At 42.3% G+C, this 14,086-nt stretch overlaps 1 protein-coding gene across 5 annotated transcripts in view; it reads left to right on the top strand.

Moving 5' to 3' along the window:
* The window catches only part of LOC128752236 (SH3 and multiple ankyrin repeat domains protein 2-like), a 145,977-nt gene that overhangs the window by 90,369 nt on the left and 41,522 nt on the right, over positions 1-14,086 (top strand). For all 5 annotated transcript variants that reach the window (XM_053853225.1, XM_053853227.1, XM_053853226.1 and 2 more), the window contains 4 exons: positions 4,226-4,365; positions 4,448-4,561; positions 10,161-10,242; positions 13,245-13,327. In XM_053853225.1, coding sequence (XP_053709200.1) covers positions 4,226-4,365; positions 4,448-4,561; positions 10,161-10,242; positions 13,245-13,327 — 419 coding nt within the window. The remainder of the gene's footprint in view (positions 1-4,225; positions 4,366-4,447; positions 4,562-10,160; positions 10,243-13,244; positions 13,328-14,086) is intronic.

Below are 14,086 nucleotides of genomic sequence, written 5' to 3'. Positions count from 1 at the left end.
ATGTTAATGAGAAGTAATTTCCCTTTACCAGACTCTAATTAAATATGAAGGATTTGGTACACTGAGAAACTTGAGTGCAAAATTCACTTTGATGGTTACTCATGGCAGTGCTGCCGAAAGGCCAGCGTTTAGCTTCATGTGCAGGTTGTTTTGGACAAGTTCATCTACACATACCATCAGACGTCGATAGTAGATGGATAGATAGATAGACCGATGGATGGATGGATGGATGGATGGATGGATGGATTGATGGATAGATGGACAGACAGACAGACAGATAGATGGATGGATGGATAAAAAGATGGATGGATGGATGGATAGATAGACAGATAGATAGATAGATAGATGGATGGATGGATAAAAAGATGGATGGATGGATGGATAGATGGACAGACAGATAGATGGATGGATGGATAAAAAGATGGATGGATGGATGGATAGATAGACAGACAGATAGACAGACAGACAGATAGATGGATGGATGGATAAAAAGATGGATGGATGGATGGATAGATAGACAGACAGATAGATGGCTCTGTGGATCACAGGCTGTTGAGATTTCTAACTGAGTCACATCCACGTAGGTGAGAATCCAAACACTGAGTGACAGTTTAGCAGGGTCTTTCCATTATGTGACTCTTTGCTGTTCGGTCGGATTTAACCTTTCGGCTTCTGAGACTTTCTTGTTCACTGATCATTGCGACATTGAGAAGCAATTCAGACACAGAAAAAGCAATTCAGACACGGAGCAAGTTACAGAAAATATGTCAAAAAGCTTAGAGATTATTTTCCAGAAAGATGCTGGTGGCTTCTCACAAAACATTCAATAGATAAGCACCATAGGGAATGAAGAAAAATATCTGTTGAAAGACTGACCTTGTGGCTTTGTCACAAGTGGCCAAAACAACCTAAAATAATGAAACGTCTGTTGAAACTCACAGACTCAGGAAAATGACAAAAGTCCTAAACCAATCTCTCAGCTTGAAAGTGGAGCCAAAGGAAACACTGGGGATTTCCTTTTGGTAGTACGTCGACTGCCATCTGTGACGCTTGTAGCAAAAATGATAGTGGTCCTTTTTTCTTAAAATGAAAAAAAACCTCCTTTAATTCAGTGAGCATTTCACCTCTCTGTTACTGGCAAACAATTCCTGGGATTGAGAGATGCTTTTGACAGGTAACATGGAGACCAGAGCACTGCGCCATATCCATGTGCCGCTGCTGCGTGTGTTCATGCATGCATCACTATGGAAGAGCATCTGAACGTATGCATGAATGAGCACGTGTACATACACGCATATTGATACACTATGTGTGTTTATGCCCACTTCATCTGCGCAGCCCTCGCTCAGGTCTGGCATCTCAGGTGGTTTTCTAAAAATAGCAAATTCGCCACAGCTGTTTTTTTGAATCAACACGTTCTAATTAGCACCTCTAAGCCTTCTGGGTAATTCTGGGAAACCTGGCAGCAGAAGCCTGAGAGGTGACGGTCAGGAGTTTGTGTCGGAGATGAAGTCACATGAGCTGCACCAGGAGAAGCGATATTTTCAGCCAGTGACCCAGGAAGTCCCACGAGTTCCTCCATTCTCAACTCCTGGGTCAAGACCCAGTTCTGGCTCTCTATGGGCGTCTTTAGGGGTCAGATCAGAAAAGATAAACACCAGCATTTATGTTACTACAATGAATTATTATGATTAAATGGAGGGTGGAGGTTATACTATTTCTGTTGTATAGTCACATGGGTGTCTTTTTTGAGAATTTGCTTTTACGTTGTTGCATCAATACTAGTGTTGGCTAGACGAGGTTTCATGAGACAGTGTCCTGATTTTCAGCGGGCACCAGATGGCACTGTCTGCAGTAAAATGTTTGGACTTGAACAACTCATTCAGTGAAACCTCAGGTCAAAGCAGCACATTTTGAGCACTTTAATGTAAATGAAAGATGTGAGGATGATTCCAGTTCAGAACATTAGCCAGTTTGAGTCAGTCTCCATGCTGGACACCGTTTACATAACTCATTTAGAAGTGATCTTCATGCGTTTTCAGGACGACAGCACCACTGCACCTGCGTCTTACAGTCTAATATTCCGGTACGCTCATTATTAGTATTTTAGAGTTCTTAATGTGTCAAATCATCTAGTTCTTCCTGGGTTTTTTTCCCTTTTAAACTGTTATTACACAGTAAAAAACTTTATGGTTAACCACCAGATATTGAAGATGTCATTCATGCTGGACAACAGGACATAAGCGTTCACTCATGCCACATTATCAATGCAGGCCACTTGTTCATAATTGTATCGGGGAAAAAAGATAGAAATATAAATTAAACGGTAAAGGACGATGACTTAAGTCTTAAAATGACAACAGTGAAACAGTGACCTGTCAGGACCTTCTCACAAGTCATGGCTAGTGCATTCGTTTTTACTGTCTTATATTTTAATGGGTATTCAAAAAAGAACCATAACCAACAGTGACAGATCGATGACGAAACATTCTGAGACTGTACGTGCTACAAGCGGCAAGTTATGTCAGTGACCTTTACATCACTGTGATGTAGGAGATTCACGCTGAGAGTCGGGGATGGATGAACCTAAAGCTCAATTGAGCTCAAGACTAAAGAACAATTCTTGAGTTTAAACCAAAAAAATGCTCAAAAGTTCCACGGTTAGACGCTGGAAATAGAAAATGAGGTTGATCAGGTGGTGGAGTGGCTCCGACTTGCCATGATCCACTCGCAGGTTTGTCCACACTGGAACATTAGCTGAGCGGTTGGTGCTGAATGAGGTCAGATCTCTGAAGAACTGAGACAAGGTGACCCACTTACTTCCTGCTCCAACTCAATCATCCATTATCTCCTTGTCCTCTACTTCATAGTGTGTGGTTAAAGATGATTGTCAGGATCTCAACTTGTTTACTCTTGTTGCTGTGGCACACAGTCAGCACCAACTCTTCATAGATGCCGAACACTCCTGGCTTAACAGACCAAGATAATCTGGCTCGGATGTTGCTCCGTGCCACACTTTATCACCTCTCTGCTTCAATGTTGCATCACAGTTCAGATCATGTCTCACACAGTAGGATTTCAGGGAATTAAATATTGCAGTAGAGTAATACACAAAAGAAAAAAATGGTTTGTTTTGTTTCACAGCTTTTGTCAAAGAGTTATTATGTTATTATTGAACAAATATGACGCGACAAAAGCAGTTGTAGTTTTTATGGTGAACCACTAGATGTTGCCACATTCTCACTCCATTTTACACCTCCACTCACCATAAGAGTCTAGTTTTTTATGTGGTGAAGCGTCATTTTTAGAAACACTTCATCCCCTCTGCTTTCCAGTTTAAGCGGTTGTAGCGTAACAAAATATGAGATGAATGACGTCACACCTTCCTTCAGATTTATGCGTCGATCGGTTTCTTCAAAATACTGATCCTAAAATGAAGTAGTTCCACAGACACTCATTGGCTGCCTTGACAGCATTCCAGCCCACTAATTTTAACGTTTTTTTGTTTGTTTTTTTTCACTTTCATGTATAAGTTTTCATTTGTTTGCTCTATTGATATTGATTTCATTCTAGTGTCCGTGACATGGTTTGTAGTTCATTCTGTATCATCACTTTTTTACACTTACAAGTAATATATATTACCATAAATATACAATGTATTTATATGCGTATGAGACACATACCAGCCAGTCATTAATCATAATAAAGTACTGGTGAGCATATTGTTAACCTGACTCGACAAGACTCCACAAACAACACCATAAATGACTTTATTGATGGTTCAATTAATCTCCTTCCTCTTGACTGTAGCCAAAGTACCAGTTTTATTGTTTTTATTAGTGAAATCCAATGCTGTTTGTTTCAGTGGTTCAGTTTGCGGTATACAAGCAATTCTGAGCTATTTTCCTCTTTAATTATTTGCTTTTTTAGTGGATTAAAATCAAAAACCGAAAGTCCAAAGGATAAAAAAAATATTATGTCTAAAAAGAACGAAAGCTTTCGCATGCTCAAATGACTAATGATTTTTCATTTGCCGTTGGAATAGTGTTTTCTTTTTTAATAGCTTGATTTAGTCGGATAGAATATTATTTTGTATTCAAAGTTTCATGTTTCTAGTTTGTTTACATGGCCACATATATACCATATTTCAGGTAATGGGGTTTGCTTTCCTTTTATTATGGTTACTGATGTTTCCCCATTGATCTTTATGTTTTGTGTGTTGTAGTCCTGTCAGCCGCGGTGAAGTGGGCGGTCCCAGGAGGAAACTTTACAGCGCTGTCCCGGGCAGGCACTTTGTGGTGGTGCGCTCTTACACCGCCCAAGCTGAGGGGGAGCTCAACCTCTACAAGAATGACCGAGTCAAAGGTCCGACTCTCGCCAGGCGGCATGTGACTTCTGTTGTGATCTGATGTTTGTATTTTTAAATACCTTCTCCCTGCTGGTCCAGTTCTGAGTGTGGGTGAAGGAGGCTTCTGGGAGGGCAGCGCCCGCGGTCAGGTGGGCTGGTTCCCGGCAGACTGCGTGGAGGAAGTCCCAGCCAAGACCAACGAGGAGAGGAGCTGTAAGTACCCAATAAGAAGGGATGAATATAGGGGGGGGGGGGACTTGGAACCTGACTGGAGGATGAACAAAGAATGAGAAGTTGTCAGTGTTTTCCTGAGAGGGGGGCCTGTGCACGTGGCTCCTCCTCCTCCTCCACATCCGCACGTGCTTCATTCGCCAGCCTCCCCGGGTCCTGCACTGCTAACTCAGCTGTGCTCTGATTTCCTACGGGGAAAGAATAATGAAGGCATCACGACAACCACCCTCCAGTCGCACACACACACACACACACTGCTGTTTCTGCTGTGTCTCAGGGATCCAGTTCTCTTTCATGAAATGTCCTTGATGGGTGCTGATGAGCAACATCATCATCAACGCGACTTTAAACTTTATTTCCTGCTGATGTTTTTTTTCATGGCGTTTTTAAACTTAGGTTTTAATTTCCTTCTCCCATTGTCATCACTACGCATTCACTCATTCATCCTCTCACTCAGACCTGGGCAGACACAGTGAAACTATGAAACTGATCATGTTACGTGTAGCTGGCATTTGGATTTTTTGTGCCTCAAAAAAAATCCCATTCTGTTTCGTTGGTGGTATCACACATTTTTCCCTCTTACCATTGGGTCATTGGATCACCGTCATTCGCTCACTCACTCACTTCAACTCACCTGATGACTTTTCCTTACATTCAAAATCTTTGTCACAACAGTTGGCTCAGTGAGCTCCGTCACCGTTGGCGTGAACCGCCGAGTCCCTGGCGAGAATTGTCAGAATTGGGTCCACAGTATGGCAGCTCACTCGGAGACGAGCCGAGCCAACACCTCGGGCCAGAATTGTGCCGGGATCAGACTGTTGAAGTGAAGGCGAGATCTCAGAGATCATGTGGGGATGAGCTACATAGAGTCTATTTTCTGTGTGTATGTGTGTAGCGTATGTGAGGACATGTGCCCCCACACACACTCACACTGCCCACCTTTCCGTGTAATCCCACCACTTGAGTAAACGTGATACCACAGGATTAAGGTGCTTAGACATGATTTGTGAAGATTCACGTTTAGATCTTTGAGTCCTTGAGGAGCCACACACATACACACACAAACCCTCAGCCGCAGCGCTTCAGATTTACCCTGGCATTTAGCTTGATTGCATCATTTTATGCTAATCTTTTTTATTTATTTATGGACACGAGTGAAATATTTCTGTTCGCACCGAAAACACAAGTGATGATCTGAATTTTTTAACCTCTGTTATCGAGTATTGTCAATGGATGGCACCATATTGTTTGTTATATATTGGTGTCTGTAAACACTAAACGTGATCCTCAACATGTAAGCCAGCTAGAGTCTCCAGTAGATCAAGCTCTCTGAGGATCGTGAGAAAAGGAGGGCATCTCTAGGTCATGTGACCTATCATGTATTCAGCTGTAGTTCAGGTTGCTGAGACCGTAAAAGCAGCTCCTGGTGATGAGGCGTGACTTAGTTTTGCCTATAAAATAGAAATGAGGTGGAAATATGAGGGTTGGCATCTCTAAGTTTGATGTCTCACCAACAATATGAAATGAGTGTCTTTTCTGTTATCATTCATTCTCAAGCTCAAGAATGAGAGTGGACATTGATGGAAGAACACAACATTTTTCCTCAGGTAATCTGAGTGTCACAGGACGTTGTGCTGACCACAGAACAGCGATTCACTCGTACAGTATGAGCTGAAGATAGGAAAAAAAGGACAGTGTCTGCCCAGCATCAGCAAGAGACTGGTGCCTGCGCCAGCTTCTGCTTTGTTCATGGACCCCAGGAAGTAAACAACTGAACCCAAGACAGTCTAATAACGTGGTAGATGGATGGATGGATGGATGGATGGATGGATGGATGGATGGATAGATAGATAGATAGATAGATAGATAGATAGATAGATAGATAGATAGATAGATAGATAGATAGATAGATAGATAGATAGATAGATAGATAGATAGATAGATAGATAGATAGATAGATAGATAGATAGATAGACACACATCAACCTCCTTCACAGAGTCCAGTTTTAGACCGTTTAGTTCTCACATACAGGATTTTAAAGGCAATCTATTGGTTCAAGGAGACAACAATCGCATCACAGGACTGTCGGGGTGAAGGTTATCTGTTGTTCTCAAAAGCCATAAAGCCATATCCAATCATTTGAGTAATACTAAGAAAACTAGTAGAAAAAAAGTGGTGGCGACTTCCCTGAGTAATTCATTTTTCTCCAGAAACAACAAAAGCATTTATGTTTCTCCCCGAAATGACATGAATATAGCAACAAATGCTAAAACCATGAAAATAAGTCAGGACTTACTTATCGTACCACAGTTGAGGGAAAAACCGCCCGACAAACCAATCATTTGAATCGTTCATCACAATATGATGGATCTCACCTGCATCTTAATGAGTTTATGGAGCAGAATGTGGTCAACCGATTGTTGAGTGAGATTTTTGTTTTGACTTTCATGTAAATCGAGATATAACAGACAGCCTTTGGTCAAGTTTATTCACAACTATTCTGTGGCCAGAAACATCGTTCAAGAGAAAGTCCAGAGTAAAAGTGAAGTGAGCTGGAATGATCGGGACTCATAAATGACACTGTAGCAGAGGACGAGAGGCTAAGATTAATGACTCAATTTCCCGTCCAGCGCGGCCCCCTGTAGGCAGGCGTCCATTTTTATCAAGCTGAACATCAACATTCCAGATGTGTCATCTCCAGAATGGCAGCTGATACGATCACCGTGGCTGTGTCAACACTTCCCGCCATTTCTCACATTTCCCCAGCTCACTGTCAACAAGGAAATGCTAAACACGCTCTGATAATAGCCCAGATGTCTGACAACAATCACAAACACGCACACCTTCCGTGTGAACAGCTGACGGCACAGGGACTCAAACACAGATGCAGACTTTCATCATGCACGCTTACACACCATTTAAACTGCTGACAAAACAGGGGCACATGTGCAGACAGAGCCTTATCACATGGTTCGGGAACATGAAAACTTAATCGTCTCTCTCTCTCTCACTGAAGTGTCACCAGTATGTTACCGTGCTGCGTGACAACTTTACTCCGCTGCTATTAAAAAAAAAAAATGTTGCTTGCCCCTTGCTGATCGTTCATCTACTTGACAATCCGTGGACAGAGGGGTGGGGGTTGTTCCTGCAAAGATGACAAGATGTAAGCCGGATCAGAGAAGATGAGTTTGTGTGAAAGAGTGACAGCTGGCTCGAGAGAAGAAGTGAAGGAGAATTAAACTTCTTTTTTTATCTCACTCCGTCCTTCAGTCCTGAGCATTTCAATCCTGAGAAAAACCTGATGGGCTTGTACTTTTGTTTTCATTAAGTGGGGTCCTTGTGTAAACCAACCATAGGTTGGTGCTTACTGTTGTGAAAGTGAAGCTATGGAAGTGCGAAGAACAGAAAACTGAAAGAGGAAGTGAAACTGCTGGGTTGACAATACAGTTCAATGACACAGTTATGCTGAGGTATTGCGCCTCCTAGTGAAATATGAATAGCTATTCTGACGACTACAAATGTATGTCAATTTGCTGATTTAGGAACTGTTGAAATAACTCTCAGAATCTGTAATATTCCTCTGAACCTGTTTGAACTGCAAATTCAAAAGTCTCTTATGCGCTGTTCAGGCCAGGTGTCAAAGTCAGTGATGCAAACACAAACACATTCCAACACATGTGCCAACTATATATAGTTATTAATGTTGTTAAAGCAGCTGTAGGGAGGAATGAAAATATTTGCTTTTGGCGGAGCCACAGGTAAACAAGTGTAATTGCAGACTGTCGTAAAGCTGGGTCTCCGGTCCCAACGTCACTCCCTCACAGAACACGCCCCGGGTGGCTCGCCCAGAGAAAGTTACATAGTCCAAGGGAGCATTTAACAGAGAGCTAGAGAGTCTGACACCGGGATTTTGAACTGTTCGTACTGAAACCTGTCATCTCAGGAAATATGAAAATAATGTCCAAATGTTAGCCATTGTTGCTTTAACAGGGATAAGAGTTCAAGTGGGACGTTCTCCAGAATTTAAATTACATGATGCTAATACAAAATTGGTGTCTTTCATCACAGAATACTGTATGTCCTATTGACTTTCAACAAATTCCCTCCCCATGCACATTCAACGTCCAGAATCAACGTTGATGTATGCAGTCTCTGCTTTTTAAAATGACGGTAGTAAAAGAGTATTTTGTGCAGCATGGTATCATGATATAAACATATTTTGTCGTTTGTTTGGTTTTGGTTGGGCTTTAAATTAGTACTGGTCTACAATTTATTGACCGGCTGGATTTGGCCTTCCAACCTTGTGTTCTAGGGGTTAGGAGTGAAAACAATTGGCCTTTTATAGTCACACAATGCGTCCCATTCTACAAGAGAAAGACCCCAATACAAGGTTTCATGAAAAAGTGTCTTGATTATTTGGACCTAAACATCTGATTCATTGAAACCTCACATCATTTCTAAACCAAGAGCGCCATCTAGTAGCCTCTGAAATCATGATACCTGATTTAACCATCACTACGAATGGTTTAGAAATTATTTCAGTTTTCATTGAAGTAGTTGTTGAAGTCCAAACATTTTACAGAAGACAGTGCCATCTGGTGGCCTCTGAAAATCAGTACACTGTTTCATGAAACCTCATCAACCCTTCAGTACTGTGTCCGGAATCCTTATCGACCCATCACTACCCTGTACCAAAATTCTCCTCTCTAAAGCACTTATATGAAGCAAAAATCACCCAAGGTCAATAACAATTATGAACAAGATGTTTTTCTTTTTAATTTTCAAACCACTGTTCAGATATGTTTCTTAACTCATGGAACACGACAGCAAGCTGTTTGGTTGATTTGTGGCCGATGTTCAACACAACTTCAAATCTTTCTAATTGGCTGTGGTCACAGTACAAGTGCTTGTAATGAGTTTAGAAGCGGGACATCTTGGGAAGGCCTGCCTCAGGTCTCAGATTAATGTGGAGAAAATGGCCTGTGATGAAGCAGCCACACAACACTGAGCCACAAATGGATGAATTCGGAAATGTTTATAGTCGGTTTTAATGTGTTGCCATCTTCCCATCATGGAAATGATGTCCTCAGAGCAGACAGGGTTTCTATGCTTAAATTACACCCAGCGTATCGGTGATGGCCACAGTGTAATTATGTAGGAGTTTAGCTTTTCAGCGCAGTCAGCACTGCAACGCTATATTCCCTCAAACTAGCTTTCCTTATGTTCCCTACCACTGTTGAATTGCCTTTTTTATTTTCTGGAAATTATTTTACTTACATTGCTTTTCTGTTGTGTTAAAACTAAATAAATAAATTGTCTGTCTACGTTTTGTTTTAAGCAAGATTTTCACCATGGAATAAGAACATTTGTTAGTTCTTCTACAGCAATAACGAATAACTAGAACTGCAGCTTTTGTTGGGTTGCGCTGCTCTGCAGTGGTCAGTAGCTGTGAACCAAGTGAAGGGCAGGCGAGATCCTTTTTGGTTGCCTTTATGAAACCCATGCTGGACCGTTTCATGCTGGTCATCTGCTGAAGTGGCCGACCGAGAGTAACATCTTTTAATATTTGTCTGTCATCAGATTCACGCGCCGATCGAGCAGACAGACGGAAGCTGTTTCGACACTACACTGTTGGCTCGTACGACAGCTTTGACGCCTCCAGGTGAGAAACTTGATGACGAAGCATCAGGGATTGTGATGATTTTAAAATGTGATGACATTTATTTGGGTATTTTTCCCTCAGTTTATTTTCTCGAACCAAAACAAGACAGGCGATTGAAGTGACCATCTGAGAGATGGTCAGTCTGGGAGAGCCTCAGTCTCCCCCCTGTGGTGAAACCCTGACAGTGAATTCTTTGACTCACTTAGTACCGTGACTTGTTTTTGATGAATGACACATCACGATGACCCCAACACCTCGAATCGCCTTGTCAACACAACAAGATGTCAGGTGTGTTTGCGTGAAGGAATGCCGGGAGATAACCTTCAGGCTGTCAGCAGTGTGGCCTCCTTCCTCTTCAGACAGATTGTGTTGCTAGGGGAACAGTATCTAGGATGGCACCTCGCCTCCCCCACTCCATCCCGTTTGGTTTGCCTCCCACGTGTCTGCTCGCTGTCGTCATGGTGCCGGTAAACGCCAGTTGATGCTGGGAGACGGCGAACACCTTTGACTGAACCAGTTGGCTTTTGATCTAAACAACAATAAATATAAAGCATTAGCATCTTTTTAATCAGCTGTTTTCAAAGTTCTAGCACTATACAGATTTGCAATTCTGCAATGATATTTTCATGGGTATTTTCTCAAGAGGTCACTTACTCTGAACAGTTATATTTGATTTATTTTGTTGAAAATGTGTTAACTCTAATAAGATATTGATTCAACTTCTACAGTGAAGAATTTAACTGAAAATGAAATTTTACTGAAAATGTGTGTTTGGAAACGCATTGCCTTTAATGTAACTTAAAGTTAAGTTTTAAAATAAACAAATCAACATCAACCAATACATGATCAGAAAGGAGAAATACTGGAGTTCAATCTGTGTACTAAAAATAAATAAATAAATAATAGAATTGCCATATACTACTATAAAATAAACTGTGAGTCTGACAAGGTTCTCGTAAGTGGGCAAATCTTGTGACGTCACCGGAGGTACCAAACACCAGTGCACTGAAACGGAGTAGCAATATTAGCCAATAATAAGACTAGATGGAAATTCAATGAGGGATTTGTTGGTTTTTGAGCAGGTCCATGTGATCCAAGGACGTCATTATGGAAGCAACTACTCTGGCTGTTGCGAGAGAATGAAGTGTCTGAGCAGATCAGTGACGGATGGCAACTCTGAACGCACGTGTAAATGTAATGTAAAGCTCTCTTAAGAAGGGTCAGCAGTACAAGACATAATGCGTTAAACTAGTCATGGGTGAACTGTAGAGCTTATTTTTTTTATTTTACTTTCACTGGTGAGTATTGACGCCTCCTCACCGATGTTTTTGGTAGCTCCTCAAATCGACATCACAATGTCATAGAATTTAGTAAAGCAAAAGTGAACATCCCACTCCACCAGATCTGGCGCTCCAATCCACTGTCACTTCAGTCGAGGAAGTTCTGGACTATCTGACCCATCTCTCACATGACCTCATTTGGTCATTTCCTCATAGACCATGGTGTCAAGTATAAAGTGCCGCCGTGGCGCTTCAGCACAAAGCATGAATTAAAGACTGCATATAGTGTTGAACTGTCCGACTCCCTGTGTTTATATTATTATTTATTTTCATGTGCAGTTACGCTTAGCTGCACCGCTATACTACATGTTAACATGGCTGCAAGTTAATATGCTAGTGCACAAATATGTCTTTAGTGAATAATGTAGAAACCCCCCCCCAAAAAAAGAAAAAAACTAAATAAAAATCTCAACATTTTCAAAATAAATTGTGATAAATTTTTCCCCAAAATCGTTAACATTTGAAAACCGTGGGCATTTGCAATGAGTTTCAAAAGCCCGTGTGAGGGAAACAAAGCAGCGAAATGCAGACGGTTGACACTCGTCCCTCGCGCCTCCAGCTTGCTTCACCTGCTTCTTATGACGGTTGTCATCTTCTGGTTAGAAGAACAGGACAGGATCTACCTCCAGTGATGTCACAAACGCTTGTCTCTGGTTCTCACTTTGATTCACTTGGAACTAAATTTAGACTCATTTAGTGTTGTATACTGCATATTTTGCATTATTCCTGAGGCGTGTCGCTGTCATATTAAGTTGACGTGTGTCAGACATTTTTTTTTTATTCGTTACACTTAAGATAATGACTATTGTATTTCAATAGTAAGTGTTCGCTTATTACTATTAGGGGAACCTGTATTGAGTTATTGGAAAGCAGATGTCAGGCTGATGTTTAAAAAGCCTCACGTGATGTGCACTGACGATTAGCACGCACTTTGAAAGGTGCTGTTGACCCGGAAGTGGAAATATGACTTATTTCTAAATGAGAAAAGTGTAACTTTTTACCTGAGTTTGCTCAAGTTGTCGTAGAAAGTGCGTTTTATTGCACATTTATCTTGATTTTTAGGGACAAGAAAAGTGCTCTTTTCGTGCATAATTGATCGCAGAGTGGATTGGAGTTTGTAGCGGCATGAAGACCTTCAGAAGTACCACACTCTCCCTCCCCTCTGCACCTTTGACGTCCGCCGCTCCTCCCTTTCGCTCACTCCCGCCGACTCTCAACAACAACACGCCGGCGTTTCCCTCGTCCTTCCTCCCGCCCAACCGTCATCCATCAGCCGCCGTCACCTCCAGCCGGATGTCGCTTCTGCGGCGACGGTGACCGCGCGGGAGGAGAGGAGGAGGAGGTGGGGGGAGAGGAGGAGGAGGAGGCGCGTCGTCTGCCTTCTTTCCTCTCTCTATTTCGGGGGGGTCGACGCTTTGCTGGAGATGCTGTCGCCGCGCTGCCGGGCCCCCGGTCCCACCGCCTGATAAGACGTCGAGAGAGCGGGCGGCAGAGGAGGAGAAGAGAGAGAGAGGAGGGGGGGAGGGCGGTGTCGGGGTCGCCCTGCCCCGGCTGGACGAGCTCCGCCAGCAGCATGAACCTCCACTCGGGCCGGGCGTCCGTGGCGATGCTGCGGATGATGGGCTGCGCTAACGGACGCTCTGCGCGGCATCTGCTCCACAGTGACTGCGTGGTGGACGAGAAGACGGTGGTGCTGCAGAAGAAGGAGAATGAAGGCTTCGGTTTCGTGCTGCGGGGAGCCAAAGGTAGGACGCACCTGAGACGCGTGCGTGCGTGCGTGCTGCTGACGTGTGCGCGTGACTAAGTTGGTCAACTTCTGCGGTGTGTGGCTGAGGTGAACGTTCGCTGTGCGGGTGTGTGGTCTTCATCTTATTGTTATTATTATTATTGTTGTTGTTACATTCTATCAGGATGATGTGTGTAGTTCACGATTTAAGTTAAGCTGTAAACACACTGTCTGTGCCGCATTTGTTTACATCTGTCGGACGATCAAATTGTAGCGAACCGCAGCAAAGTTTAGGAAGGAATGCAGTGAAAATTGGTGTGTATCTATGTCTTCATTTTTACACCTGTGACGTCTCAGACACTTTAAATGAGTTAGTCCTTTTTAAAACTACTATTTAAAGGCTTTTGCAAATGAGTTTAGGGATATTCAATTTTCCCTTAAGCCATAGTGACATTTTATTTATTTATGTTTTTTTGAAGAAACACCTTTCCATAAGAAGCACATTATTCTTAATTGAAAAAAAAAATAGTTGGATGCCAAACTCAGAAAGCTGGTTTCTACTTTACATCATTTTAAAAGCTCATTTTCAAGCTCGACATGACACCAGTTTTATATTGTCAGTTGAGAATGGGGTGATTTTGTAAGCAAACATTGGTTGAACCACGTGTCTTAATAGTTAGATTTTAATCATTATGTTGAATCCTAACATCAGCAGATGTCAATGATGTCAATGAGATGTTAACATGGACTCAGTGTCCTTTCTGTGAGATCCCCCCCA

The sequence above is a fragment of the Synchiropus splendidus genome, chromosome 1 (assembly GCF_027744825.2).
Source record: "Synchiropus splendidus isolate RoL2022-P1 chromosome 1, RoL_Sspl_1.0, whole genome shotgun sequence".
Classification (NCBI taxonomy): Eukaryota; Metazoa; Chordata; class Actinopteri; order Syngnathiformes; family Callionymidae; genus Synchiropus; species Synchiropus splendidus.
This window is presented reverse-complemented; position numbering and strand designations above follow the sequence as displayed.